Here is a 27,390-nt window from a genome sequence, read left to right as displayed (position 1 = left end):
AATGTAAAATCATGTGCCATAACTCAATGAAGCAGAGGGCTAATTATTTTTCACTAATTGCAGTGAAGGGAGTTGTTAACGTTATGACAATGGAGATTTAAACTGATGAGCAAGGTGTTTTCACCGTTTAGGCAGTGGCCTAGCTCAGCTTGTATGCTTCTTAATCAGGCTCTCTACGCCAGTGTTTAATTAATGCACGTGTGTGTGTGTGTGTGTGCGTATGTGTGTATGACTCTGTGTGTGTGTGTGTTTGACTGTGTGTGTGTTTGTGTGTGTGTGTGTGTGTGTGTGCGCGCACGTGTGTGTGTGTCCTACAGGGGGAGACACCGCTTGACCTAGCGAAACAGAGGAAAAACGTCTGGATGATCAACCACTTACAGGAGGCCCGGCAAGCTAGGGGCTACGACAGCCCGTCATACCTGAAAAGACTCAAGATGGACAAGGTCTGCTCCTCTCTCTCTCTATCCATCATCAAGGTCTGCTCATTCTCTCTCTCTATTCATCCTCAAGGTCTGATCACACACTCTCCAACTCCACTTTCTCTCTCTCTCTCTTTCTGTCTCTTTCTGTATCTTTCACCATCTCTTTCTCTCTCTCTGTCTCTTTCACCATCTCTTTCTCTCTCTCTTCCACCCTCTCTCTATCCATCCTTATTTCTGTCATTATAATGCAGCCATTCTTTGAGTTTGTTTTTAGAGAGAGACTTGTTTTGTAAATGTCAGTAGAATCTGTTTGCCTGTGGGTTTTATGAAGACACTAGCATGTCCCAACAAACAAACCACGCAGACATCTGGGTCAGAGTGCTCCCTCGACACTCAGTGTTTTCTCTGTGTACCCCAAAGGCTTGGGGCATTTAATAGGCCCCTTTCATGTAGATGCGGTCCTCTTCCTCAACTAGGTCTGCTTTTAGAGTCCATAGCCACCTGTCTTAAAAAGGCACAAAAAGTCCTTAACTGAACTTGAAAGAACAAGCCCTGTCTGGAGGAAATTGCTACCTTGGCCGTTGATGATGAAACGGCTAACGTTCAATTAAGTCCCCGCGTGGTGTTGTTTGCGGGAACTCACATTGGGTACGGCAGTGGTGATTAGGCCTCCAGGGCTGTTTGGTGCTGTCGCCTCAGGAGAAATGTGTCAAAGTGGAACTTTTGACATGGTCACCACACTCCTAACCACTAGCTGCCGGCTAAAAAAGCAGTCTGCGTTTCTGCGCCATCTGTTAACAATCGAGGAACCTCTCATTTGTGTTGTCTGCATCTACAGAGTGTATTTTCTTTTTCTCCTTTCATGTGTAGTTCAGACCTTTTCTCATGGCCCTTTCACTTCTCTTTCGATTCTCTCTCTTTTTCCTCTTCTCTCCCCTGGTTGTCCTGCAGGAGTTCAGGCAGAAGGTGATGCTGGGGACCCCCTTCCTGGTCATCTGGCTGGTGGGCTTCATTGCCAACCTGGACATCGACTCCTGGCTCATCAAGGGCCTCATGTATGCTGGGGTGTGGATCGCTGTGCAGTTCCTCTCCAAGTACGACACACGCACACACACACACACAACACTCTCACATATACACACACACATACACACACACACACATATACACACACACATATACACACACACACACATATACACACACAACACATACATACACACACACACACACACACACACACACACACACACACACATTCCTACTATCTCCCTCCCTTGCTCTTTACACACTTGTTCCCTCCTCCAGTTTGTCCATCTGGACCCGCCGTGGAGGCCAGATTTCACAGGCACTCCCTGCTCTAGCTCTCGCTACGCCTAACGTTAGCCACCTGTGTGGATCTGTGGGAGTCCTTTGACCATAGAGGACTTTACACAAGCCCCCTTTTCCATCCCACCCTCCTTGAGAGTAGTGCTCAGTGTTTGTTCATGTTCGAAGGGAGTGTTTCCCTCCCTGCTGTCTTAAAGTAGAACAAAAAACGCACTCTCAAGCGTGTGTCTCATTGCTGATTTATTTTGACTAGTTTATCCACAGACGCGTTTCGGCCTAAGCCAACGTCAGTGTGCGTTTTTCTACTTTAAGTTAAGTCCTATTTCACTCGCACCCAAAATCGCCTTTATTTTGGAAGTAAAGCGTGCAGATCCTTACAAAACCTCACTGCTGTCAGCATAGGCTGCTGCTGGGCATCACATTCTTGAGCGAGCCTATAGACACTGCCTGTTGTTGCCTCCACTATGCAGACTATTGATTGATTTATCCTGGCTCTCCCAGCAGGCCATTTAGTCAGATTCCTCTGCCATGGTCTTGAAGTACAGCTACTGTTTCAGCTAAAGTGTGCTGTTGACCCAATCGGGGACATTCTCCCAGCAGGACAGTAGCGGGTTTGTTTTGGGTCTGTCTAGCCTCCGTTTAGCTGGAACTCCCTTCAGTAATTGTCTGGAAACAAATATGTACAGCGACCCGTACTTCTCCTTGAGGACATTACATATTCAATTCAATTCAATTTAATTTTTTATATTGCCAAAACAATAAAATTGTCTCAAGGCTCACATATGCCTTTTAGCTGAACTACTAGAGCTGGGCATTGGCAGCAGCAAGGTTATAAGTTTGATTCCTTGAAATCATTTATCACACACACTGCTAAAATGGGCAAGTTTTTTTTATATAAAATTGATCTGCTAAATAAATCTCTCTCTTCTCTCTGTTCCCCTGCAGGGCCTTCTTTGACCACTCCATGCACAGTGCCCTGCCTCTGGGGATCTATCTGGCCACAAAGTTCTGGATGTACATCACCTGGTTTTACTGGTTCTGGAATGATATCCTTTTCTGACAGACAGCATCATACACTCCTGTCGCTCTGTTCGCTCTATATATCAGTGGAGAGTTTCCTGTGAGGTGATGTTGGTTTAAAAAAGAACCATATGCATTTAGACGGATGGTGTATGTTCTTCGTAAGAAGGAGAGATTTTTCCATGTGTTAGTGAAGGTGTCCATCAAGGTAAGGTAGCAGCGTCCCGTGAAGCAAACAGATGGACAGCCACGGCTCTCCATCTGTGCCACCCTTGTTTACCCAAGGTGCACTGGGGCAGAAAACAAAGCGTTTCAATCTGCTACCATCATAGCGTACGACCTGAGCATGCTGTCCTACATAACCACTGCTTTGGCCTACAGCCAGGGATTGACACTGACACCAAACTTTTTTCTAAGGGATTGTAATCTCACTAAAGGACTGTAATCCACCCTCCATCCCCAGAAGAAAAATAAAACTTACGGCTCCCGGCTTTGAAGTGGTCACTTCCGCTTTGCCCTCTGAGCGCACACTTCACCTCCCTCTATCTCACTTCCCCATCACTTGCACCAAAACCACCAAAACAGGCTGAGCCCAAATTACAGGGCAGCCAGAGGCAAGCTGGGCCCACTCCCCAGAGACACTCAAGAACCTAAACAAACATCTGGGTGTGACGAGGCAGGGCAGGAGGCATGCAGGAAGCCCTGCACACTGGGCTGTTCTTGCAGGAAGTCCAGTCTCGGGTCTAGATGGAGGACGTTTAAGTCGTTCTGTTAGAGGGACTCAGGTCAATGCTACTGTCTGCTGTGTACTGACATGCTAATAAGAATGCAAGCATTATTTAAAGAGGAATTTGAGATTAAGAATAACTTAAAAAAAAATTCATGGGCCTCCATGTATGAAGTAATGCTTTATTTTGGTAAGGGCGGGTGTGACTGTCACCTTTCTAGTTCCTCTGGAGTTTTAAAAACCTTTATAGACTGTGCACGACAGGGGTATTAGGAGTGTTTCTGCTATGTGGAAAATGACCTGTTTGTCAGCTTGTTACACCTCCTTCTCTGTTAATTACCTCAGGGGCATAGGCCCCTCAGCTAACCTCAGAAAGCTTGTCTTGTTTACCCAGTGTGTAAAATACTGGGAGATTTTTTTGCATTTTTTTTTTTTGCAAGAATATCTTAACAGATGCAAATTATTTAAAAGTTTCATTATCAGGGCAAGACTATTTTTTTATGTTTATAAAAACACCATTTAATTAGTTATTTGGCCTCTTGCCACACCCACCCGCTCAACAGAACACACATGCACTCACTCTCTCACACACACACACACACACACACTCTCTCACACACACACACACACACACACTCACTGTCACACAAACACTCACTCACTCACACATGTTTAGACATGCGCTATGCTGTGCTTAAGCGACAGCCGAATTGGAGGCTGGCCTAATGAGGTGCCTCAGCACAGTGATGTGTTTTTCTGGGACGCTGCTCAAACACCCCCCTCCATACATCTCTCTCTCTCTCTCTCTCTCTCTCTCTCTCTCTGTCTGTCTCTCTCTCTCTCTCTCTCTCATAGAAACCAAACCCGGTCGTTGCCTCAGGGAACGTGGCCTTGCTTTGATTGGACCGACCCCAGCTTTGACCCCTGGCGTAAAAAGATTCTTGATGAGACTTTGATGGGTCAGACTGTGTAAACCCTAGTCCCCATCTCTTTTCCTTCTTTTTTTTTTAAACCTCAAACAAAGTCTTTCCATTCATTTCCGTGTGTGTGTGTGTGTGTGGACACACACACACCTGTTATAGTTTGGGACAGTGACCCAGATACAATGGAAATATGATCTCATTTCTTGGAGTTTCAAGCCTCCCTTTTCAGTTCCCTCAGCCTTTTTTTCCCTCCCTTCTGAATGGATCTAGTCTCCCATGACAACTCTCCATTAATGGCCTCTAGAGTTAGCGTTAGCAGGAGCAGCAGCAGCAGCCGTGTTTTTCATATGAAATTCACACCTCACAAAAGCCCCTGCCAGCGCTTTGGACAAGGCAGCCTGTGGATGAGCTCCGTTGGTAGAGCGTTCCTTCTCTGGCCCTGCGCCATGTAGACGTATCACCTAGGGAAAGAAAAAGAAAAAAAGAACTACAAAAACAAACCTTGCAGTCACGTGAAAGCCTCTGTGGTGCTCCTGCCAGTGGCACACAGACAAGATGAGGAGAGAAGTCGTCTGGAAACCTGTGTGTGTGTGTGTGTGTGTGTGTGTGTGTGTGTGTGTGTGTGTGTGTGTGTGTGTGTGTGGGCTGAGAAACAGTTAACAAAACCAACACGTCATGGCCATTGTTGTCTGGTGTGTGTGAAGATGAGACAGGTATTCCCAGGTGTGCATGCTTCAGGTTTATTGCTTTTACACTGCAAAGAGGAGACAATAGACTGTTTGGTGTTGGTAAGCTTGGGGTAGATCAGGTGTCTCTTAATGATTGCCCAATGACTTGGAGGAATGTCTGTGTGACTTTATAGTGACTGTTAAAGGTAAAAAGGCGGCCGTGAAAGTTTCCAAAATGTTCTGAGTTGCTGAAGATGCTATCGCACTTTACAAAGCAGTACAGTACAACATTGGGATTGACTTTTTTAAATTCATGAACCGATCGAGTTGCTGGTGGCACCATTTTGTTTAATGATTTGATACTTCTGTTTGAATTTCTGTTGCAACTATTGCTTCACTGAATGCCACATCCACTATCATACATCAAACCCCATCTGAACACTGCTTCGTTATGACCCCTCTGGCTAACATAGTGATTACTTTCTAATTGCTGTATAATACTGCGTGGCTGGTTTTATTGGTGCTTGGACACAGTCCCTGGGGACAGATTCTACCTGGGACGCTGCATGAGAGTGTCCATTGACCATAAGCAGAGCTCGCTCCACTGTTCGGTTTACAGCTTCAATTACAGCGTTCTCATAGAGCTCATTCACCGTTATTATCTAGTAGAGAAAGAATAGCAAGAGGTAATTAGATCGTGAAGGTGTAGCCCTCTGTGGAGTCCTCAGCACTAAAATATGACAGTAGGCCCCTCCACCCCCCCTACCCCCTGCGGAGGAACATCACTGGTGGTGATGCGGACGGTAGACGGTACACTGCGCCGTGTCAAGATGATACAATAGTGATCCCCATCACTGGTTGTGATTCAGACAGACGGTACTCTGCGCCGTATGAAGATGATACAATAGGGATCCCCATCACTGGTGGTGATGCAGACGGTGGACGGTACTCTGCGCCGTGTCAAAATGATACAATAGTGATCCCCATGACTGGTTGTGATTCAGACAGTAGTAGACGGTACACTGGTGGTGATTTAGACGGTAGTAGACGGTACACTGGTGGTGATTTAGACGGTAGTAGACGGTACACTGTGCCGTGTCAAGATGACACAATAGTGACATGGCAAGGACATGTGTAGTGCTGGTGCTCTATTTTCTGATGCTGTCCAGACTCCATCGACCACAAGGACTAAGTCACTCTGACCGTCTGTATGACCAATGCGGCCCCATTTGCACATAATCGTTGACGGCACCAGGTCAGGGGGGGTCAAGGTCATGTGTCAACATGGTGTGCAGTATCTGGTGTTTGAAGAGGCTGATGACCAACTCTCCCCACATTCCTCTTGTATGTGCACTTGACAGATGTTTATACTGCGAGACGTGTGGTTTATGCTGAGGGCAGTCAAGCTGCAATGCCTCCCTATAGCTTAAGGCCAGATACGTGGCCTTGCATTCTTTCTCATGTGATTTATTTTTATTATTTCTTTGAATCTGTGTCTTTCTAGCCAAGGCTGTGAGTGTCTACACAGGAAGGGTTTGATGTAAACCATGGATTTCTGGCCAAATGTGTGATGTGATATGGCACGATGTGTAGAGGAAACGTTTGTCTCTTCATGTTTGAGACCTGCTGAAAAGATCAGGGTCAGTTGGTCATACACCCAGGCACACACACACACACACATATACACACACACACACACACACACACACACACACACACATATACCTGTACACTTTTTATTGCCTCCTGTTCTCAGCAGCAGTGGTTGAGACCCCTCCACTGGGAGAAGTGTGACGTAAATGCGACCATCATCCGCAGCTTATCTGCCCCCACACTCTGCTCTTCCACTCCCCTGTACGACTGATCGTCGCCCGCCACAGGAAATGAACATTCCAGCCGTGTGCTGTTGCGTGACTTCACACCGTTAGAAACATGGGTGTATATATAGTTGAGGTATTGGGGGGGAGGGGCTTATGATGGAGGTCAGCAATGCCTTTTATATATTTTTTTTCTCTGTGTCCCTCATTGTGATTTCTGTATGGTCTATCTTCCAAAGCGACCCCAACCAACCCCGCTTCCTTTTCCAAAGAGCCGTCTCTAGCCAGAACAGAACCTCCAGTTCAGAACCATCAGAACCTCCAGTTCCCCTCACCAACTGTCTGTCTCCTTAACTCCTCGCACATCTTCCTCTGGTCACTGTCCACCTCCCGTTCCTGCTCAACAGCGTGTTTCTCTTCTACAACTTCGGCAAGTCGTGGAAATCCGACCCGGGCATCATCAAAGCCTCGGAGGAACAGAAGAAGAAGGTAAACACCCTCCAGCCAACACCGTTTCCACCTCAGTCCACCTCTCTGACGAGCTCCCCCATCTCAAATTCACCAATCAAGTTGTGGAATTTAATTCAGTCCATCGCAACAAAGAGTATTGTTTATGTGCTTTAGATTATGTCTGGTTTTTATTTATGAAAGAATTCAACCGAGTGGTTAATGATGTTTTGAGTCCCCACTTTACAGAGTTTACAGTACAGTAGGCTAATACTCAGAATTACCCATGAGTGTTAGTTTAATTGCTACCCTATAGTAACCCTTTCCCCTGTCGTAGCTAAATTCTCTCAAAAAGATTGGTGTACTTCAGTGTATTGTTGTCGACCTTTAGCTAAACTCCTAGAGTAGTTTTTCAGGAGAATGATGTGACCTCCGCAGCCCTCCTCTCCAAGCTGCACTCCTTCTAATTCAGCACAGGCCCTTTGGCTCCCAGCCAGCGGGCAGCATCAAGCAAACAAACATCGAGCCCAGGCCCCCTACAACCCCCCCCCCCCCCCCTCATTAGTGGTCACTGGTAAAAGATAATGGCCCTTTGGATGATCCTCTGACTGCCTCAGTGCACACTATACATGAGCGCACTATATATAGCCACGTTGTCAAAGCTAAGAGATGTGAATAGGTTACATAACCCACTAATGGGAATATCAGTGATCTGGATCCATGAAATGGGCATGTCTTGCCCTCCACTGCAAGTAACTGCTCTAAGAATGGGAGTGTTCCCCCAATTATTATGGTGGCCATTATGCTCAGACCGTACTAATCAAACTCTGATCCATGTGGAAGACACCATAACACTGTCTCATGATTGCTGTCTTAAGGGCACGGGCTGAAATTGCATGTTGAGATCTACGTCTAGACCGTTAGGATTTAAGACTAGTTTTGGGGAATACAAAGAGCTTCATCCTAGACTTTATTTGAGAATTCAGATACTGGCTGTTTGTATTGATAAGGTAAATGCCAACCTAATGTCCGTAAATAGTACCATGCTGGATCTGAACTGTTGAGGCCTCTGAAGTCCTTACGGCAGCAAGAGGGGGCAGTCAGATGACATGTAGATGTGTAGATGTTACACAAGGTCAGACAAAACAGCCCATTAAACAGAATCAATCAAAATGTTTTATGATTCATTTTGTGTATTAGTATTTACACGTTTCTCCCGCTTTCCTCCCTCTCTCTCTCGCTCTCTCACTCTTTTTCTCTCTCCTCTTTCTAGACGATTGTTGAGTTGGCAGAATCAGGAAGCCTAGACCTCAGCATATTCTGCAGCACCTGCTTGGTAACCATTTACTCTGTCCTCAGACACATGCACACCCATGTAGTTGTGTGAGACGTTGCAGTGCATCGAGCTGGCCATTTCATCCAGCGAATTGTTCCAACACTGTGTTATCCTTATTCCCATTTGTTCACCTGATAGGCAAACCCTGTCATTTCCCTATCTATATACTGATGTAGCTATGTGCTTGCCACTTAAGGCAATTCCACTGTTTGACTCAGTGAGTCATTTTCCAAACTGCCCCAGTTAACCTGCAGTGTATAATTGCTTGCAGATACGGAAGCCCATCAGGTCCAAACACTGTGCTGTGTGCAACCGCTGCATCGCTAAATTTGACCATCACTGTCCATGGGTTGGCAACTGCGTGGGTGAGTAAGGAACAGTGATGCCACCATTGAAATGTCAGCTGTATATATAAAAATATAAATATACCATTTTCAGCTGACTTTCAGTTTTTCATTTTTTCTACATGTTTATTCCTTACCAGCTGATAAGCACTAGCACAGGGCTGCTGACTTCTAGTTCAACTTCAGTTCAACCCCCCCCACACACCCACACACACACACACACACACACACACACACACACAAATCTCTTGCTATTTTGTGAGTCGTTGGTCACTTGAGTCCTGCTGTACCCTGCTCCCCATGAGAACTTCCTGGGGTAGCAGCTGTGTGAAATCAAACAGTAGACGCAGCTCAGACGTCTACAGGACAGCATAAGCAGCAGCCGCCGCATGTCTAGACGTGCCCTCAAACTTCCATGCAGAGGGAGAGCACAGGGCCAGCAATGACTTGAGCTCGTCTCTCAAGCAAGGGACTGATACAGTTGCCATGGTGGCATCATGCCACCTATAGCAGCTAGCTAATAAAAAAAATAGGAAATATCTAAGGAGAACTACAGGAAGTTACAGGCCACACCGTCGACTGTCATTAATAGTGCAGCACTTTGTGGGGTTAGGTTGAGTTTTTAGGAATCATTTTGGTATCGCTCGCTGTCGTCTTTGATTGACATTGATGATCGGTGATGCAGCAAAAAAAGGCCATCATAAAGCCATCATACTCGAGCTGTTATGCTGTGCTGATCTGAGCACAGTTCCATTGATATTGTTCAGTCATTCCGTGCAAAACCACATTGAACTAGACATACCTTAGCTTAGCGCTTCCCCTATGTGCCTAGGGGCATTTAGCCCCTGTGGCAGCCCCCACGCACAGACCCTACCCAGCAGGGTGGCTTAGTACTGTGTTTAGGCAGGTGGCCAGGGGGAAGTGACCACCAGGGTTAAACAGGAACGGCAAATCTTCCGGAAGCCACAACCCACCCGCGCGTCCCTCGCCGAGGTACAGATGACCGGGCCAGAATCAGTGTTGTCACAGATCCTTGCGGTCGGCCAGAGTTCACCACAAGCTTACCTTCAGGTGTCTTTGATGTTCCATTAGCACACATCACTCATAAATTAGCATCAAAAGCAAGCCAGAGCCTTATGACCGTGAGACGGTGCCTGTTTACTGGCAGTCGAGCCGGACCATTCCACTAATCTACCAATTTGTCTGCAAAAGGGGAACCTTGCCTCCCTTCCTTCCTGCCAGCCAAGATGGTTGAAGTTTTTAGGAGCAAGGAGCAGCAAGCCTTCAGAGTTGGCATTAGTTCTGTGTGCGTGTGAGATGCCGGTTGAACTCCACCTGTTCCTAGAGCGTCCAGCACCCATGATATGATTGAGAGGGGGCGTAGGCAGGGCAGACAGTCCCTTGGCACGCACTTCTACTGAATTATCCATATTTCCTCTCTGTCTCTCTCTCGGATCTGTGCTTGGCCGGATCTAAGGTGTGTGTGTGTGTGTGTGTGTGTGTGTGTGTGTGTGTGTGTGAGAAAGAGAGACAGACTGAGGGACTGCATCAAGCTCACTTTTCAGAGGGATCACACTCTTTTAAATAATTTGCTTGCTGTGTTAACGATCAGACGTTGTGTGTTAAGTGTTAGCGAGCGAGTGAGAGTGCATTCTTGTATGTTTGTATGTAATGGGTTTGAAAATTGACTGACGAAGAGGGATCCAGACGTGACTCACCATCTTCCTCATTGTCTCCTCTCTCTCCCTCTCTCTCTCTCTCTTTCTTCTGTGCACTTTCTCTTTCCTTCTCCACAGGGAGTGGGAACCACCGTTACTTCATGGGTTACTTGTTCTTCCTGCTGTGTATGATCTGCTGGATGATATACGGCTGTATTTGCTGTGAGTGAACACACACTCACTCACACACACACACACACACACACACACACACGTTCCACATTTAAAGCCCACTCGTTCACCCACCCCATCCAAGCCCTTGAGAAGACACGGCTGTCTGTCTGTCTGTCCGTCGGTCGGGCTTCCTCTGGCGGTTTGACGGCTTTATGCGCGGCTCATAAAAGTCATGCAGGTTTTCAGACAGTGCATACTCAGACAATGTGTTCAGTCCAGTGCATGCAGCATTAAAGCAGATGCCAGCAGTCAGAGTCTTCAAGAGCTGTTACTCCTGTAAACAGGCATTTAGTGAGGCATTAGAGAAAGAGGGTTTTGTTTTTTCTCTTGACTCGTTAGACATTTTTATAGTCTGATTTACCCCATATGAATGTTGCTTGTGTTTATGATCACGTTACGCTTATTTAATTGAGTGACTGTCTAAGATCGTTGTAAGGGGCCGTAAATAATATTTTACCATAGTGATAACTCCACCTGATGACAAGGCTGAGAAAAAGACACTCTGTGAAATACTCTCATACACAAAGCATTGAAGTGGAGATAAATGTGCTTTCTTTGTCCTTGTAAACTCAGGACAACCAGCATCCATGCATGCATGTTTCTGTGCTTGTGCAAAGAAATAAATACTGTCTCCTACACATACCACATCGTGTCTCATTGTGCTGTCATCCTCTCCTCGTTTCCCCAGACTGGCGAATCCACTGTGCCACCAACTACCACAGGGACGGCTTCTGGATCTACATCACGCAGATCGCCTCCTGCTCGCCCTGGATGTTCTGGATGTTCCTCAACAGCGTGTTCCACTTAATGTGGGTGGCCGTGCTCATCATGTGCCAGCTCTACCAGGTCAGTGGCGCACACCCGCCCACCCACCCGCTATCCGCCTGCCCACCCACCCGCTATCCACCTTCCTGCCGTCCACCCCCAGGCATTCACACCTCTCTACGCTACTGTGGAGATGCTAATGGAGATTAGCACTTAGTAGAACCGCGTGTACAGCTAGCCCTGACACAGGCTGTTTTAGTTAAAGGAACAGTCTGCGATTCGAATCTCTGATACACTCTTCGTCAAATTAGGTGAAGAGTTCGTCACGGTCCTCTAGTTGTCCGTTCGGCGTCAAGAAAAAAAATCCTGGCTCTGTAAAATGGAAACAAACATAGGTCATAAACATTCCCAGCCAATGAATATGGTGCTTCAGTAGTATGGAAAGGGTGGGATGTGCTTTGATTGGCTTTCGCAAAATGAAACCGCAAGATTCTGCCTTGTAAAGCAACTTACAGTTAAACAAAGATGTGCTTTTGTATGCTGGTGTTCAAAGAGTTAAACATTGTAAGTTAAACATGCCTATATTTTGCTCCACTGCTTGTTCAACTTGGGTGCAGTGATGTTCTGCTTCAGGCTTGGATCAGTTTAAATCCATTAGTCATATTTCAGACAGTTAAATGTACCAATTCATGAAATGGTTTGTGTTGCTATGAGTGTCTTTGTTCCTAAGATCTAAAGACTTACTAGCTGTCCAGAATAACAAATGTCCCTCTCTCTCACACACACACATACACATACACACACACACGGTCCTTGTGTATCAGCTTTGCATTGACACTTCTGCCCTGTGTGTTACTGACCAGATTGCCATTCTTGGGATCACCACAAATGAAAGGATGAACGCAAGGAGATACAAGCACTTTAAAGTCACAGCGACATCCATCGAGAGCCCCTTCAAGTGAGTGCACACAAGAGCAGCATTCTTCAGTTCCCTCTGTTTATCAGACAACCTCTGTAGTTTATGCCTTATTTATTTACTTTGATTTGGTTGGCTCTATAGGTTAACTAATACATATAAATGTATTATACATATATTATATTAGAATGTATTGAATCTGTAAAGACCAAAAGAGCAGGCCACTGGAAACACTGACCTCACACATTTGACTTCACTCGACCAGCTGACCTGACACCTTTCTGTCTCTTTCTTTGTCTGTGTGTGTGTGTGTGTGTGTGTGTGTGTGTGTGTGTGTGTGTGTGTGCAGTCACGGGTGCATGAGAAACCTCATAGACTTCTTTGAGCTGCGCTGCTGCGGGCTGCTGCGGCCGTTGCAGGTGGACTGGACCATGCAGTACACAATAGAGTACGACCAGACGTCCGGCTCAGGCTACCAGCTGGTGTGATGCTGAAGAGAGCGAGAGAGAGAGAGAGAGAGAGAGAGCAGCGGGATGCGCGGACGAGGGAAAGAGAAGGACTGCAGGATGGAGGGAGATATCTGTGTTTTTGTTTTTGTTGTTGTTGTCGTCCCCCCCCCTTTGTTTTTCATGATGTTATGTCATCCTCCTACAAGCATATCGGAGCGAGGCTGTATCTAGAGAGCAGAGTATCTGGAGAGACTCTGTGATGGGTGTGTGTGTGTGTGTGTGTGTGTGTGTGTGTTTACCTGCACGTATGTGTGTATGGTGGGGAAGTGCTGGACCATCTCTCTTCATCAGAACAGATGCAAGTTCTCCGCCTACTAGAAAACTACCACGCATGCTTTGTTAGTTTTATATGTCTTGGTTTAATGCTGGGCGGGAGTCATAACCCACATCTCCGCCACCGGTTACCACCGGTTACCACCACCACCGGCAGCAGCAGCAGCACCCTGAGTGGCATCAGCTCCCCAGTCCCCAGTCCCCCACCCGCTCCCCTCTCATCCCAAACGCCACTGACGCGGCAGCAGCATCATCTCGACCTTCCCTCCCTCTCCGCCGCTCACCGAAGGACTGTGCCCTGACCAGAGGGCTGAAGCCACAGGAACAGATGAAGGAGAGGAAGAAGAGGGGGTCAAATGAAAGGGATCTTTACCGTTGTTTTTGTTTGTTTGTTTGTTTGTTTTGTTTTCACCATCCACCGGATTATGGAGCATTTAGGTGTTTTGTATGTTTGTCCTTAATTAATCCCTCATTTTTTTTTGTCAGTTGTTTTTTTTTCCAATTTTGTTTGGCCCTGGCAGTGTTTTGTTTCTTGTTTTGTCTAGTCTTTCTGAATGCAGTCTTGGAACAGCGTTGTTCTTTAGGAGGGCCTCGTATGCGGAGGCCCAGTCGATATGAACACAAGTGGGCTGGGAGGTTACTGAAAAGGTTGATCTTTTAGTACTCATTGCCGATGGGATTGTGATGAATACCCTGCTCTGGTGACCCCACCCCCACCCCAAGCCTTTCTCCATCACACTGTCCCCACAGTTTAGGTCGACCTTAGCTGTTTGTCCCTTTGGGGGTGGGAAGGGGGCTGACTTATTATCGGCTGTTTTTGTATCAGTTACCGAGGCGCAAGGTGAGGTCTTTTCCAAGGCTTCTATTAGCAGCCATCTCCTGCTCCGAAAATGTGATGCAAGCATATTTATTTTTTAAAGCTATTTATAGAGAATTATGTGGAAAGGATTTTTCATGGTACTGTTTGGTTCTTTTACCAGGATGTCATTTTTTTAGATTTTTTTTTTTTTTTTTTTTGGTCCTCTTTATTTTTTATGATAATGACTTGGGGCTGTCTTGTTTTCTGGTTAATTCTATGCTCTTGTGCCCTCACAATATTACTAAGATCAATTACACATATTGTACAGTTAATATTTATTAATATATGCTTAGTTTTAGGAACAGACATAAGCAATCCTCCAGCCCCCCGTATACAGAAGGGGTGGAGGCAGATTCTTTTGCGTTTCGAACGGTGGTCTCCAAAACGGAATTCCTCTCAGATGGTTGTTTACAGGGTCCATTGCCGCATTTCGTGATCACTTCCCGCCAGCCGGACTTCAAAGGTTTGCTCTGTCCCTTGTTCTTTCAGTGGTATGTTCTGTTATCTTGTTTCAACCCCTTGTTTTTTTGTTTGTCTGCCTAAGACAATGCACTGATCACCTTTGGTTTATCTTGCGGTTACTGACCAGGATTTTGTTTTTGTTCCTCCTTCTCCCACCTGCTTCCGAGAAATTCTACCATGTTTACAAAGAGTGGGGAATTGGTGTGTGTTTGGTGAGGGGTGGGAGGGGTTGTGTGTGTGTGTGGGGGGGGGGGGTCTACCCTCCTAATTTTTCCTGTTCCACCAACCTCCCAGGAATCTTGGTGGTCACTCCCTTCCGCCAGAGGACTTGGCTGCAGCCACCCGAAAGAACTATGAAATACTACGAATGTGCATCTGTACATAGACAATGATATATAGTTACTACTTTTGTTCGCTCTCTCTGTCTGTGAGTGAGTGACTTTTTTTTTGTTTCAGTGTTAGTTCAAGCTGCTCTTTTTTTATATGATTTCACCCTACCAAAAAGAGAAAGAAAAAAAAAACGAAAAAATCTACTTATAATCTTATAAGTGTATGACTGTAGCTTTTAGTGATGTCCGACACTGCTGTCTATAGGCATTTTAACCTGCAAAAAAAAATAAAACGACAAAAACGAAACGAAAAATCGTCAAAAGATTTGAAACTGCATGTGAGATGGTTGGACATGGAGGCTGTCAGCACACCGAGGCCCAAGGCCATCTCTCCCTGTCACAACAGCCCAGCGACCCCTTTGTCTGTAAATAGTGAATGTTCAGTATTTTGCAAGTACGTTTGTTTGGTTTGTTTTTCATTACGTTTTCTCTTCCAGGTTTGGGAATCCCAGTGTGTGTATCTTTTAGTGCAAGTTGTCATCGAGCCACAGGTGGCAGATACTGATCAGTCAGAACCTTGTGACCCGAGTTGTAATATATTTGAATGTTCCATACTTGTCGATAAAGGTCAAAACGAAATGGTTTCTTTTTTTTTTTTACGTCACATTTGCTGGGTTTGTTAAACCACTGGATGTACAAATTGTAAAGCAAGATGCAAGAGAAATGGTGAACACAAGCAAATATTTTTTTGTTCATTTCCGCAGTCCAAACATTATATCTTACCCAAAGTAACGCTCAAAATGAAACGATCCCCAGCTTTTTGCTAAAACTTAACGTTTGCATCAGTAGTAAGGGAGGCATTGTACCTGAAATCAGAAGGCCACATCCTCTTGCTGTCTATCTAGAAATGAACTCCACTTTGTATCTCTCTTTCTGTCGTTCTCTCTGTCCCACCATATTAGCTGACCGCTGGTCTGGTCCTAAACCTGCCTGGACCAGTGTCATCCTCCGTTTCGTCCAACAGACTCCTCTGCTTGGGCCCCCTGACGTCTCCCCTGCCCACCCCACCATGTGGAAAAAGCACATGACCATGGACAGTGCCTCTGCACCTTTCTTCAGGACATCACTGTAAACTTTGCTTCAGATGTAAACATATTGGGCATGGTTCAATTTTAATGGCTTTAATAAAAAAAAACGACAAAACATTCAAATGTGAGCTCTCCCGTAATTTTGTCTCTCTCTTTAGGACGTTTTTAAAAATGACAAAAACAACAGGAAGAGCCACACAACAAGAAAAAGAGTTGCCATCGTGCTATGTTTTTTTTTTTTTTACTTAAAAACCTAGAGTTGAAGAAAATGACCACATCAAAATGGAAATCTTCATACATAATGTTTATTACTTCTGGAACAGAACCACAGACGTTAATCCTAGCTGTACCCAAACAACACACCACCCCACCTGATACACTTCAAGATCCAGCGTACCCCCCTAGATCTCCCCCTCCCCTCCCTTAAGGCGTTAGTTTAAAAACCGCTTCTCACAAGCAGCTGAGAAGCAAAATGTACAAAGGCACAATTGTGGGAGCGGTCGGTCGGTCGGTCTTTCAAGGCGGTCATCACGAGGCGTGAACCAGAGCCCCTGCTCCTTGGCCATATCCAAATCCTTTGGGTCCAAAGTTCTTGGCGTAACATGCTGAAGGAAGATTTAAAAAACATAAGGATAGACACGGCACATTGACAGCGCAAACGCTCTCAACAGCGAGCTAACGTGTCCATGGACAGAGTTTCCCTACTCACTGATTTAACTCGTGTCTCAAAAAGGATATGTGCTTCTGTCAATTTTTGACAGACAGGAAGTCTTGTTTGCTTTTAGGTTTTCATTTTCTGCCCTGGACCAAAGCCAGTAGATGCTTCACTATGGTCCGACCACAATCAGTCAGCAATGCATCGATGGATTTGGCCGTCGGCGTGCTTAACATGCATGCAAATGATCTCCTTTGCCACAGACACACGTGCCAAAATGTACGGTATGTTTAGATGAAGCTGATGAGTCAGCCTCTCTGTGGGTCAGGGTCAAGGTTTTTCCACCAAGATATGTTTTCAAGAACACCCAATTGGAAGATTCTCCCCAAACAGGAGGCTAGACCACTATTTGACAATGTTTAGATCTAAACGTTCCATCGATGGTTTGGAAAAATAAGCAAATAATGTTTTTGCTGTTGTAAATAAGTTGTCTCCAAGCCAAAACATTCTTCGTGGTCGAAAGCATTTTTCCACAATAATTTCGCTGATCATGTTTATGACTGCATTGTGTATTCCGTGACCAGGCTACAAATTGTCCTCAATCACCTCACCCGTCAGTGGTCAGTGTGCAATGTAGAGAACATTTAAGTGTGTGTAATCACGAGACGCTGGTTTTACAGTCATAAACTCAACCAGTCCATCCAGATTCTGAATGTGGACTGAGCCGTGGCCTGATGCCATGCTATGCTAATGACATTTGTGTTGTTGTTGATGTTGTGGTTCTCCTCACCTTTGCAGTAGATCTCGCCCTCCTTCTCTGTCTGGGTAGTGGATTCCAGGCTCTTCCCACATTTGGCACACCTGAAGCAGTTCTTGTGCCAGGGCTACAGTGATGAGAAAGAGAGAGAGAGAAAAGACTTGAAGGACTGGTTCCCCCAGAATGAATGTATTAACCATCATCCACTGAACCTGTTCTCTCCCTCGTACGTCGCTTTGGACAAAAGCGTCAGCTAATGACTAAATGTAAATGTAAATGTAACCCCATGTTAGCTGTGGCCGCTGTAAAGGTTGGCTTGTTTGCGCATAATGGGTGTTACATAATGGGTGTTAAAACTAAAATGTCAGTGACTTTATAAAACTGCCCACCATTCACTCCTTTTGAATGGAAAATGTTAGGTCACAATCTGAGAGACTGCTTTGCGAAGTCTTTCTGTGTTCCTAGACAAGAATGAGAAAGCGTAAATAATGATAGGAACATTCTATCTCTGTAAATGTTTGATCACACAAAAAATATACAGCATCTGGATATCCAACAGAGAGATCCAGATTTTTTTTTGTTTCATTTAACCTTAGGCCTTAATGCCGTGTTGGTCACGCTCCACGGGTCCATCTGCGAGCGCTTACTCACAGCCGCAGGAAACTGCCTAATCTCGGGACACGTCACCATACCCTCGCCGTGAACTGCACCGACCGCGCGGGCTATGAGGTCAGTGCGTCTAGGCTTGGGGCTACAATTTGGCGGCCATCGCTGTTCCATCTGCTGCGCAAAACGCTCAAGTTCGGAGTTCATGAAACGGGGAGGCCGTGGAGAATTACTTTTCTTCTTCTTCTTTTTTTTTTTGCACGTGTTATTTAAAACATGACCAGACAGCTGAGGATGAAGTCAGTTCATCTCTTGGCAGAAAGCGCTCGTGTCTTGTCTTTATGTGTGTGCAGAGGTTGGAAGAGGGATTGAAGCTGAAATACATGAACAAAAACACACACAGCTGTGCACTCACCTTGCCAGCTCCCACTACCTTCTCGGCTGCATACACAGAGTCTCCGCACCGGGCACACTTCTCCGAATTGCCGAACTTCTGAGCGAACTTAGAGGGGTTGGGGTTTGTTGTTGGCCGATGGCTGTGAGGCCTGAAGTAGGTGGGGGGGGGGAAAGATATGGTATATGAGTGGTATATAATGAGCAACTACTTTTGGTATCTTCAAATTAATTTTCATGGAATATGATGACGTTGGCAAGGTTTTTTGCATGCAATTTAGATAGAAAGCTCACTAGCTTTTGTCCAAAACTCCATAGTGCTTTTTTTTTTTTTTTTTTTTTTAAATCAGATTGATTGCATTTCTGCATCGTTTCTCCATAATCTCACATTTCAAGCTTCACCTGATCTGACTTATTGTGCTCACCCTAAAATCAAACATACCTCTTAACCTTCATAGGAAAAACACTGACACTGGCTGCACTCCCGAACTGAATGCCCTGAAACCTTGAACTGATCTGCCCTCAAACCTGGGAGATGGGAACCCAACTCTTGAGGCCCATCAGTCGGCCTCTTATCAGCGGCTGGTGATAGGCCCTGGATCCCAGCCTAACAAAGACATGGGCAGGGGCCCGGGGAGCCGCCCGTCCTCTGCAGCCCTGAATGGAGCGCTTTGTGCTGGAGGCCGTGCATGAGGAGGAGCGGAGGGGGGGTGCGGAGGGGAGGGTCCGGGTCAGCGGGGCCTGCCCAGGAACCGCTCTTACATAATGGCCTCTTTCATAACAACAATCACCTGATGCCCGGGGCTCTGAGCTCTGCAAGGGCTGGTAGAAAAACAAGGTTCCCATCAGGAGGTCGGGCTTGGACTGCCCAGGGGGTGGAACGCGGGTGAAGCGCACAGGCATTTGCACCCAAGATCTGCCCACAACGCCCCCGCAAAGGGCTAGGGCGTTACAATAGGACCGATATTAGCAGACCTTATCAGAACATGGCCATCAGTCCCTGTCTGAATTACAATGACAGCCGGGGAAGGAATCTTCTGGAAGGACTCTCTCAGTAATAGAGTGATAACAGTAATAGGCCTAGATAGATGGTACAACCATCGCTGTGGGTCGACTAGAGTTGCAAAGTGGTGTTGGCTTGGCATGGGTTTGCTGTTTATCCACATTGCAACTTTAAAGTTGGTGTTCCAATCCCCAGGGGGGGATAGACTAGCGAGAGATGGAGCTGTGTTTTGGAGAACAAATTCAAATGAGGGATTAGTGGTCCAATGGAAGACAAAGATGGCTCCCCTCCCTCTCCACCACAGGCGCTCAGTGCAAAACAAACTCGAGAAGAACACAAAACACATGTTGGTGTCAGGCTACGTCTCAGGCAACACTCACTCCTCTGGTTTGATGCCCAGTCTCTCGCCGCGGTCCATGTTGAGTGTGCCGGCCCCCTGGCCGTAACCGTAGCCTTTTGGCCCATACTTCTTGCCGTAGCAGGACTTGCAGTAGATTTCTTTGTCGTGAATGGCAAGAGTGGTGCTGTCTAGGCCTTTCCTGCAGACCACTAGGAACACAGAAACCGCATGTCAATAAGAGAAGATTATACACAGATACATGGAAAGACTTGGCAACGCCGCACGCACACACACACACACACACACACACATTTCACTCAGATGTAACTCACTTACACTCATATCACAGATATGTTAACACACACACACACACACACCATCTGACATTCACTCATACAAACTGTGCCTGAAACCACCTCTCACTCACACACACACACACACACACACACACACACACACACACACACACACACACACACACACACAGATGTAACTCACTTACACTCATATCACAGATATGTTCACAGATATGTTAACACACACACACACACACACACCATCTGACATTCACTCATACAAACTGTGCCTGAAACCACCTCTCACACACACACACACACACACACACACACACTCACACAAATTCATAACCTCACATTATCACATGAACACGAAAAGAAAACACAAGTTGCACAACAGCCGCACTTGGAAAACTGACACGTTTTTATGAATGGTAGACACAACCACATCTCCATTCCCGGCAAGCAATGTGACTCATCCATGTGACTGTGTGGCAGCTGTAAAAGGCCAAGACTGCTGGCTCTGTTGGGCAGATGACTTGTGGATTAAGAAGCAGAGGGGCACTGTTGTCTCCGAGTTGATTTAGAGTGGCGGCAAACATCATAACAGAAGAGGGAGGGTGTTTGTGTGTCTTTAATTCATACGGCCTAATTAGTAGGGACTTGTCATGTGTCCCAGTGCATAATCGCATTCGTTATAGAGGTGGATTTCTTTTTGGTTTGAGGACTGTGACTCACATGCAAATGACTTGAGTGGTTTAAAAAACAGATACATGGACATAAATGGGTTTAATGTTGTGCGACGTTTGAGGCGCAAGAAGGTCGGGATGTTGCTGGTTTTATGCATTTTTAACTTCACCTGGACGTCAACCCTCTGAATTAAAAAATAGATTCGACCAGAATTGAAGGAACAGAAAAGAGGGTGGAATGCAGAAAAACAACCCCACACACACACACATTCACACACACAACACGCACAGCCCAATCCATCTCTTCTCATTATCTCATCAATGGTTGCTCCAAAACAAAGCAGTCTCTGTGGGCAAGCCGCAAAAATAAACACTTGTTATGTGGGCCAGAGCGTCGATGCCCATTTCGCTTAGCGATAGCGCTGCGCTAATCCCAACCATGTGCATTCAGCCACTCAGCTGAGTCCCGTGAAGCTCCCCGCCCCACACACCACCACCACCACACAGAGACATCCCCATTCACACACACACACACACACACACACACACACACCACATCTGAGTCCCGTGAAGCTCCCCGCCCCACACACACCACCACCACACAGAGACATCCCCAGAGAAGGTCACACAAGGTGCATTGGAGCTCCACACACACAGATCACTGAGCACACCATTGGTGGAACACTGAATGATTAACCAATCCCTTGTGTCTTGTGTATGCAGTAATTTCCGCTGTCTGTTTACATCTGTTTACTAAACACGTTGCCAAGTAGCCTATAGACGTGATTGGTCAGACGGAGGATGGCACCATTTTATTTTTAGAGAACACAAGTGTTGTATGGTGATTTGTTTGTGCGTCACATGATGTGTGTGACCTACAGTTCAACAACAGAGAAGCTAGAGGACACTACAAGAATGACTTTTCACTACACAGTTTTCGTAATGTAAACCTGGTCCAGTGAAAACGTAAACCAAAGCTGTTCACGGTCTCAACTGTAAAGCCTTTAATTTAAATTTGAAACTGGACTAGTTCAAATATTTTTCAGTTGGGGAAAAACCTAAAGGTCCCTCAAACGTGTTGGGCCAAACAGGGCCTCAGGGGAATCCATGCGAAGCCATCTATCATTACCACAGATTGTACATGGTCAAGGCGTGATAGGTGTGAGAGGAGAGGAGGTGGAAGAGGAAAGAAAAAAGAGGTAGAGAAGTAGAAAGAGAATGAGGCAGCAGATGGATGGACGGGGTAGAGAGTGATGCAGGATGGGCGACACTTACTGCAGTTGAAACAGCACTTGTGAAAACTCTTCCCATCACACTGGACCTCCTCGGCGTGGTACACGGTCCCCCCGCAGGCCCCACACTTATTTCCACCGCCCCAGTTTGGCATGATTTAGCTGCAGAGGAACAAAGGGAAAAAAACAAAAGATTGAAAATGTAGACATTGATTCAAAAAAAAAAAAAAAAAGGATTTTGGGGTTGGGAAAAGGTTTGGGAAAAGCCTAATCTTAAAAAAAATGTGCTGGCTACGTCTGTGATGACAGCAGCTGAGGTCACAGCACAGACAGGAAGTGAATGGCTTGTGCTTCCCTTGTTTTTTTCCCCCGTTGGTCTGTCTTTTCCTCCAGTGCCTTCTAAAGGTCAAAACACAAGGTCATCAAAGACACCATCCTGTTGTTGTGTAGACAGACACAAAGCATCGAAACCCCACAGAGGTCAGGAAGTCAAAGCGACAACAAAGTCCACAAGTCAAAGAGACAACAAGGATGCAGAGATGGAACCCTGGGCTGCCGTAACAACACAGTTAAACAACATGACTAGAAGGTCAGGAATAAAGGGAAATTAGGAGATTCTCTGAAGCGCCAAGCATTGTCCACGAAACATCACGACTGTGGTTGCAACTTCACATGAAAGCCATTTTCAAACAGATGGTCATTGTAGTTCTGTGTCCAGCTGAGGAATAAAATCAGCCATTGAGAAGCGCATCATGTGTTTTTGATCTGTTCAGAGACTACCCCACCACCACCACCGCTTTCGACATCGAGCAGACACATAAAACACTAATTAATACCCCGTTCTCACATCTGTCGCCAGAGAGGCACAAAAAGTGAGTACATCCAACTACAGTGATGATGTCAGTCGACAAAAAGAAATGACTGAGCGAGCTCTCAGTTTTCACCATGCCGACCGCATGGCAATGCCGCTCATTCATCAAGCATGAAGGCGGCTCTCCCATGAAGCTTTCAACCCTGGCCGCGTTATTACAGGCTGAGACATGCCCCAATATGAGAAAGAGGATCAAAAGGAACACACACACACACACACACACACACATTAGGAGGCCCCCTGGGGTCCCAGTGGCGGGTAATGGGGCAAGACTCAGCAGATATTGGGAAACCCACATAGACTAATGGCCCATTTTAGTGTGGGACTTCAGTGGACCTCTACATCAGTCAAAACCTCCCTTAAAGAATCCCCTCCAGTTAAGGGTTCGCGTTACCAGTGCTGTGCGGTTCCTAGATGTACCCCAGCTGTTAACAACCACAACTTCATTGATCTCTCACTCACTTTAACTGTATAGAATGTACACAACTATAACATTTGAACTCTGATACATTTTTACCCAAATGTGGATACAATGCATCAATGTCTGGCCAAAAAGCCTCCATATGTCGGGTAGTTCCATCTGCCCTTGTAGTGACTGGATGCAGGTTGTTATGAGGTCAAACACTGATTCAGAAAACAAATAAATAAATCTAGGTCAGAAAAGTCCTCAGGTGAGAGCTGTGGCATGTCCATACAGGAGGGCCGGCAGCAGACTACAGACTAGTTACGTCATGAAATCTCTAGTCTTGCCCTAGTCAGGTGTGGCACCGGATTCAATGAGGTGTGTCGCCGTTTAGCAGGCAGAGGCATGCATTCATCACAAGAGAAAACCATTAAGTTACATACAGCTCGCTTACTTCAGGTTGAGAGTGATATGACGTTTAAGTAAGCGAACTTGTAGGCTACCTCGTGCGTAGATCTTGGCGATTAATCTGATGACACAAACATTTAAATTTAATTTAAACCAGTTCATAAGAAGACCTCTGCAAAGACCTTACCTACAAGTCAACAGTAATAATTGTCGTGAAAAGACTTGAATATACTTAAACCTTGTCAAAAGTCTGCTGCTCGTAATGCCGTTTAAAAAATTCAAACGATAGCCTACTCAAATTGATGACAACAGTAACTGTGTAGCGGCCACTCGACCTTTGCTTATATTTTGTTACATTACCTTACTGTCAAAGAACCATCTGAGGCTACGACAGCATACCTTCTCACAGTGATGCAAATTCCCTGAAAAGTGATCTACTGCCAACCCGTGTAAATCCATGTCGTCGAATTTATAATACTTCAACTGCATAGGCTACTCATTAAAATAGAGCAAAATACCAGTCCACGTTTAGTCACGCACCAAAAACAAAAGTGAGAAATCCTTACATCGTTTCCAGGTGTCGACGTTGTGTCCCTCGACGATTCCAGGAGCTTCGACTATGCAGACATCTACTTAAGTCATGTCATTTTAGAGATGGCCATAGGAGGGGAGTGGCCTCGATGATTAGGGGTGGAGAATTCGACTTCACTGGGACCTACCTTTCTTCCAGAGAGAGAGAGAGAGCACTCAACCCGATAAAAGTTTGTAAATCTTTTTAGTTGTACTTTTTTTCTTGGGCTATGAGTTGGAATGTGTGGTAATGGCGGCTATGGAATGCATTTTTTAAGGGCTTTCCATTTTCTTTTTCTTTTCTTTTTTTTTTTTTTTACGAATGGCTCAATTGAAGGCCTACATTTTTTCCCTGGGCTACTGTACTACATGTGTTGAAATAGTTGGTAGTGGAATTTCATGACTCCACAGTGTGAAGCGGGCTCTTTCTCTCTCCCAGCAGATTCCTGCACAGTCAGTCTTATCTGGATGGCCTTGGGGTTGGAAACAGCTTTTGAATGAAGAATATTTTCTGTGATACAGCCAAACAATAGCATATGTTAAAGGAGAATATAATAATTCAGACTCTGTTTTTAAAGGATTCCTTGTGAGGTATTGTACAGTCACAAACCAAAATCTTACACATATCTGGGTGAGAGAGTATTCCTTGTAAGTTCTTTAACTATGAACCAACCTCTCTGTAACTGTTCAATATCTGTTTATCTCTCATTATAAAGTAAGATAATAAATCATTAAAACATTTGACTTGGTGATTTGAGCAAGACACATTTATTTGATTAAAATTAAACAACCATTACAGTTACTAACATGTCACTCTTCATACTGGCTTTACTGATCATGCATGACCTGGCAAAAAGCAACAGTCAAAGTGAACGTGTCTTTCACCACAGTCCTCCCAGAATTCCTCATCAGGTGATATCATGTTTTGATGACAGGATATTGTAACATCAAGTGATGCCCTGATCATGAGACAAGAATCATAATCTCAACATACGTAGTCAGTGCCGCTGCTAGCCATTTTGGTGCCTTAAGCATAACTCCTTTAAGATGCCCCCCCCCCCCCCCCACGAGAAAAAAAAAACGTTTGTTTCCTCAACCCCAAATGAGGGACACTTTCTTCTAGGTCCAACAGCTGACCATCAATAATGGAAATCTCAAGGTTTCATTAGCCATACCATAAACCTATTTATTTCAGTGTAATTTTGGCAAACCACTACTATGAGCTGAGCCAAACAGCAGAATGCATAAACAGCAAACAGAATTAACAGCAAAGAAATAATAGCAATTTAACAGCAAAGAAATATTTTTTTATAGCCTGTTTAGCTCATATTCACTAGGGGTGCCAATATTTGTGGATGGCACTGTATGCCTTGATATCATATACAGTAACTAACTATTTTGTAAGGTAGTTTTATTTAGTAATTGAAGAAAACTAACCATTGTGTTTACCATATGATACAAAACTTCAGTTTTGAAAAGGGATTGTTGAGTTTTGAATGCAGTGTCTCATTTAATTTCGTGATTTGCATTTTATTTTTGTGTGTGCAGTTGTGTATAGAGTTTTGGAAAAAAAATGAGACCTATTTTCAGAAAACGTGTGTAAGCAGAAGCAAACACCTGTGAATGGAAGTTGAAGGATCGAAAAGCTCCAGGCTTTGAAACCGATAGGGCGAGTATGACTAGTACGAGCCATAAATCCTCATTTATGTCAGTACCAAAGGGACGTTCACAGCCACCGGGTGGTTGTTTGAAGGGAGTGAATTTGACCTCCAGTAGTCACAGCCCTGCTCTGTAAATGATATGGTGTCATACTCACTGCAGCTGAGCCAAGAGGCCAACTCTGTCTGATTGGTTAGAATAATGTTATGCTTGTCACCAGAGTGAGTTAGCTTGAGAAATCTCTCTTTGTAAATAATACTATGTGTCAAGCCATGTCACACATACAAATATACACAAAGTGCTGAATTAGCACATTTTAAATCCCACTTCCTCTGCAGTTGTTCTCAGAACTACAATAATCACAGACAGCCGACAGGGTGGGAGGAAAGATTTAAAGCCTGTGCGTACGGATGGCTTCATCCAGCCGCTCTGTGCTTAGCAATGTCAGTGTGCAGGCTGATGAATAAGTGTCTGGGCAGAGCCCAGTACTGGAGCCTATGCAGGCAGCCTATGCAGACAGCCTATGCAGGCAGCCTATACAGACAGCCTATGCAGACAGCCTATGCAGACAGTGCTGTGGAGGCTACCTGCAGTAAAGCCAAGGTTACTCCAAACCTGACGTCAGAGGGACTTCAGCGCTCGGAGTTCCAACCCTGTCAAAACCAAAATGTACTTGATTCATAACCATGAACCATTTTCTTTCAAAGTATGTTCTGAGGCAATGTGAGTCACCCTGGGAAGGAAGTGTAGGGTTTCAATCTTTCCGACGTGCACCTTCTTCTCTCTCACCTGATCCATCTCGCAGACTGAGTGTTCGTCTGGAGCTCTGACTGTGTCTGTGTGTTGACTCATCCGGGATCTCGAATGGTCACAGTGTGACTTGAGCGATTGCACATCTGTTTGAAATGCGGCGGTGCAGTGCTGTGCAGTGCAGCTAGCAGTGTGTGATAGCAGCAGTGTGTGATAGCAGCAGAGTGTGATAGCAGCAGTGTGTTATAGCAGTGTGTGATAGCAGCAGTGTGTGATAGCAGCAGTGTTTGATAGCAGCAGTGTTTGATAGCAGCAGTGTGTGTTAGCAGAGTGTGATAGCAGCAGTGTGTGTTAGCAGAGTGTGATAGCAGCAGTGTGTGATAGCAGCAGTGTGTGTTAGCAGAGTGTGATAGCAGCAGTGTGTTGTTAGTTGTCGCTGCTCATGGCAGGCTGGGGACTGGGATATCCTAAAGGGTTGCTTGCTTCAATTACTTCATGCTACTTGGCTTTTTTAGACACCCAGCACAAGAGGGCCATTGTGTGGCTGACGTTTAATTACTCTGCTCTCTTTGTCCAAACGGTACAACAACAACAACAAATAAAAAGCTTTCCCCAGTTCACCATAGCTCAGA

General features: G+C 45.5%; 2 protein-coding genes across 2 annotated transcripts in view; one reads left to right on the top strand and one right to left on the bottom strand.

Moving 5' to 3' along the window:
• zdhhc17 (zDHHC palmitoyltransferase 17) overlaps positions 1-14,797 on the top strand; it is a 34,396-nt gene extending 19,599 nt beyond the window's left edge. The window contains exons 8-17 of the mRNA XM_080850974.1: positions 318-443; positions 1,374-1,516; positions 2,697-2,797; positions 7,271-7,395; positions 8,627-8,689; positions 8,961-9,054; positions 10,830-10,913; positions 11,614-11,771; positions 12,554-12,648; positions 12,956-14,797. Of these exons, the coding sequence (XP_080707100.1) occupies positions 318-443; positions 1,374-1,516; positions 2,697-2,797; positions 7,271-7,395; positions 8,627-8,689; positions 8,961-9,054; positions 10,830-10,913; positions 11,614-11,771; positions 12,554-12,648; positions 12,956-13,094 (1,128 nt within the window). The 3' untranslated portion in view covers positions 13,095-14,797. The remainder of the gene's footprint in view (positions 1-317; positions 444-1,373; positions 1,517-2,696; positions 2,798-7,270; positions 7,396-8,626; positions 8,690-8,960; positions 9,055-10,829; positions 10,914-11,613; positions 11,772-12,553; positions 12,649-12,955) is intronic.
• Positions 14,798-16,633: 1,836 nt separating this feature from the next.
• csrp2 (cysteine and glycine-rich protein 2) lies at positions 16,634-24,417 on the bottom strand. The gene is made up of 6 exons (XM_080850973.1): positions 24,346-24,417; positions 22,141-22,259; positions 19,921-20,089; positions 18,560-18,689; positions 17,572-17,665; positions 16,634-16,731 (listed from the first exon to the last, which is right to left on the bottom strand). The coding sequence occupies exons 2-6, from the start codon at positions 22,250-22,252 to the stop codon at positions 16,655-16,657; spliced, it is 582 nt and encodes a 193-aa protein (XP_080707099.1). The 5' UTR covers positions 22,253-22,259; positions 24,346-24,417; the 3' UTR covers positions 16,634-16,654.
• Positions 24,418-27,390: the final 2,973 nt, after the last annotated feature.

This window comes from Sprattus sprattus, assembly GCF_963457725.1.
Source record: "Sprattus sprattus genome assembly, chromosome: 14".
In the NCBI taxonomy this organism is placed as follows: Eukaryota; Metazoa; Chordata; class Actinopteri; order Clupeiformes; family Clupeidae; genus Sprattus; species Sprattus sprattus.
This window is presented reverse-complemented; position numbering and strand designations above follow the sequence as displayed.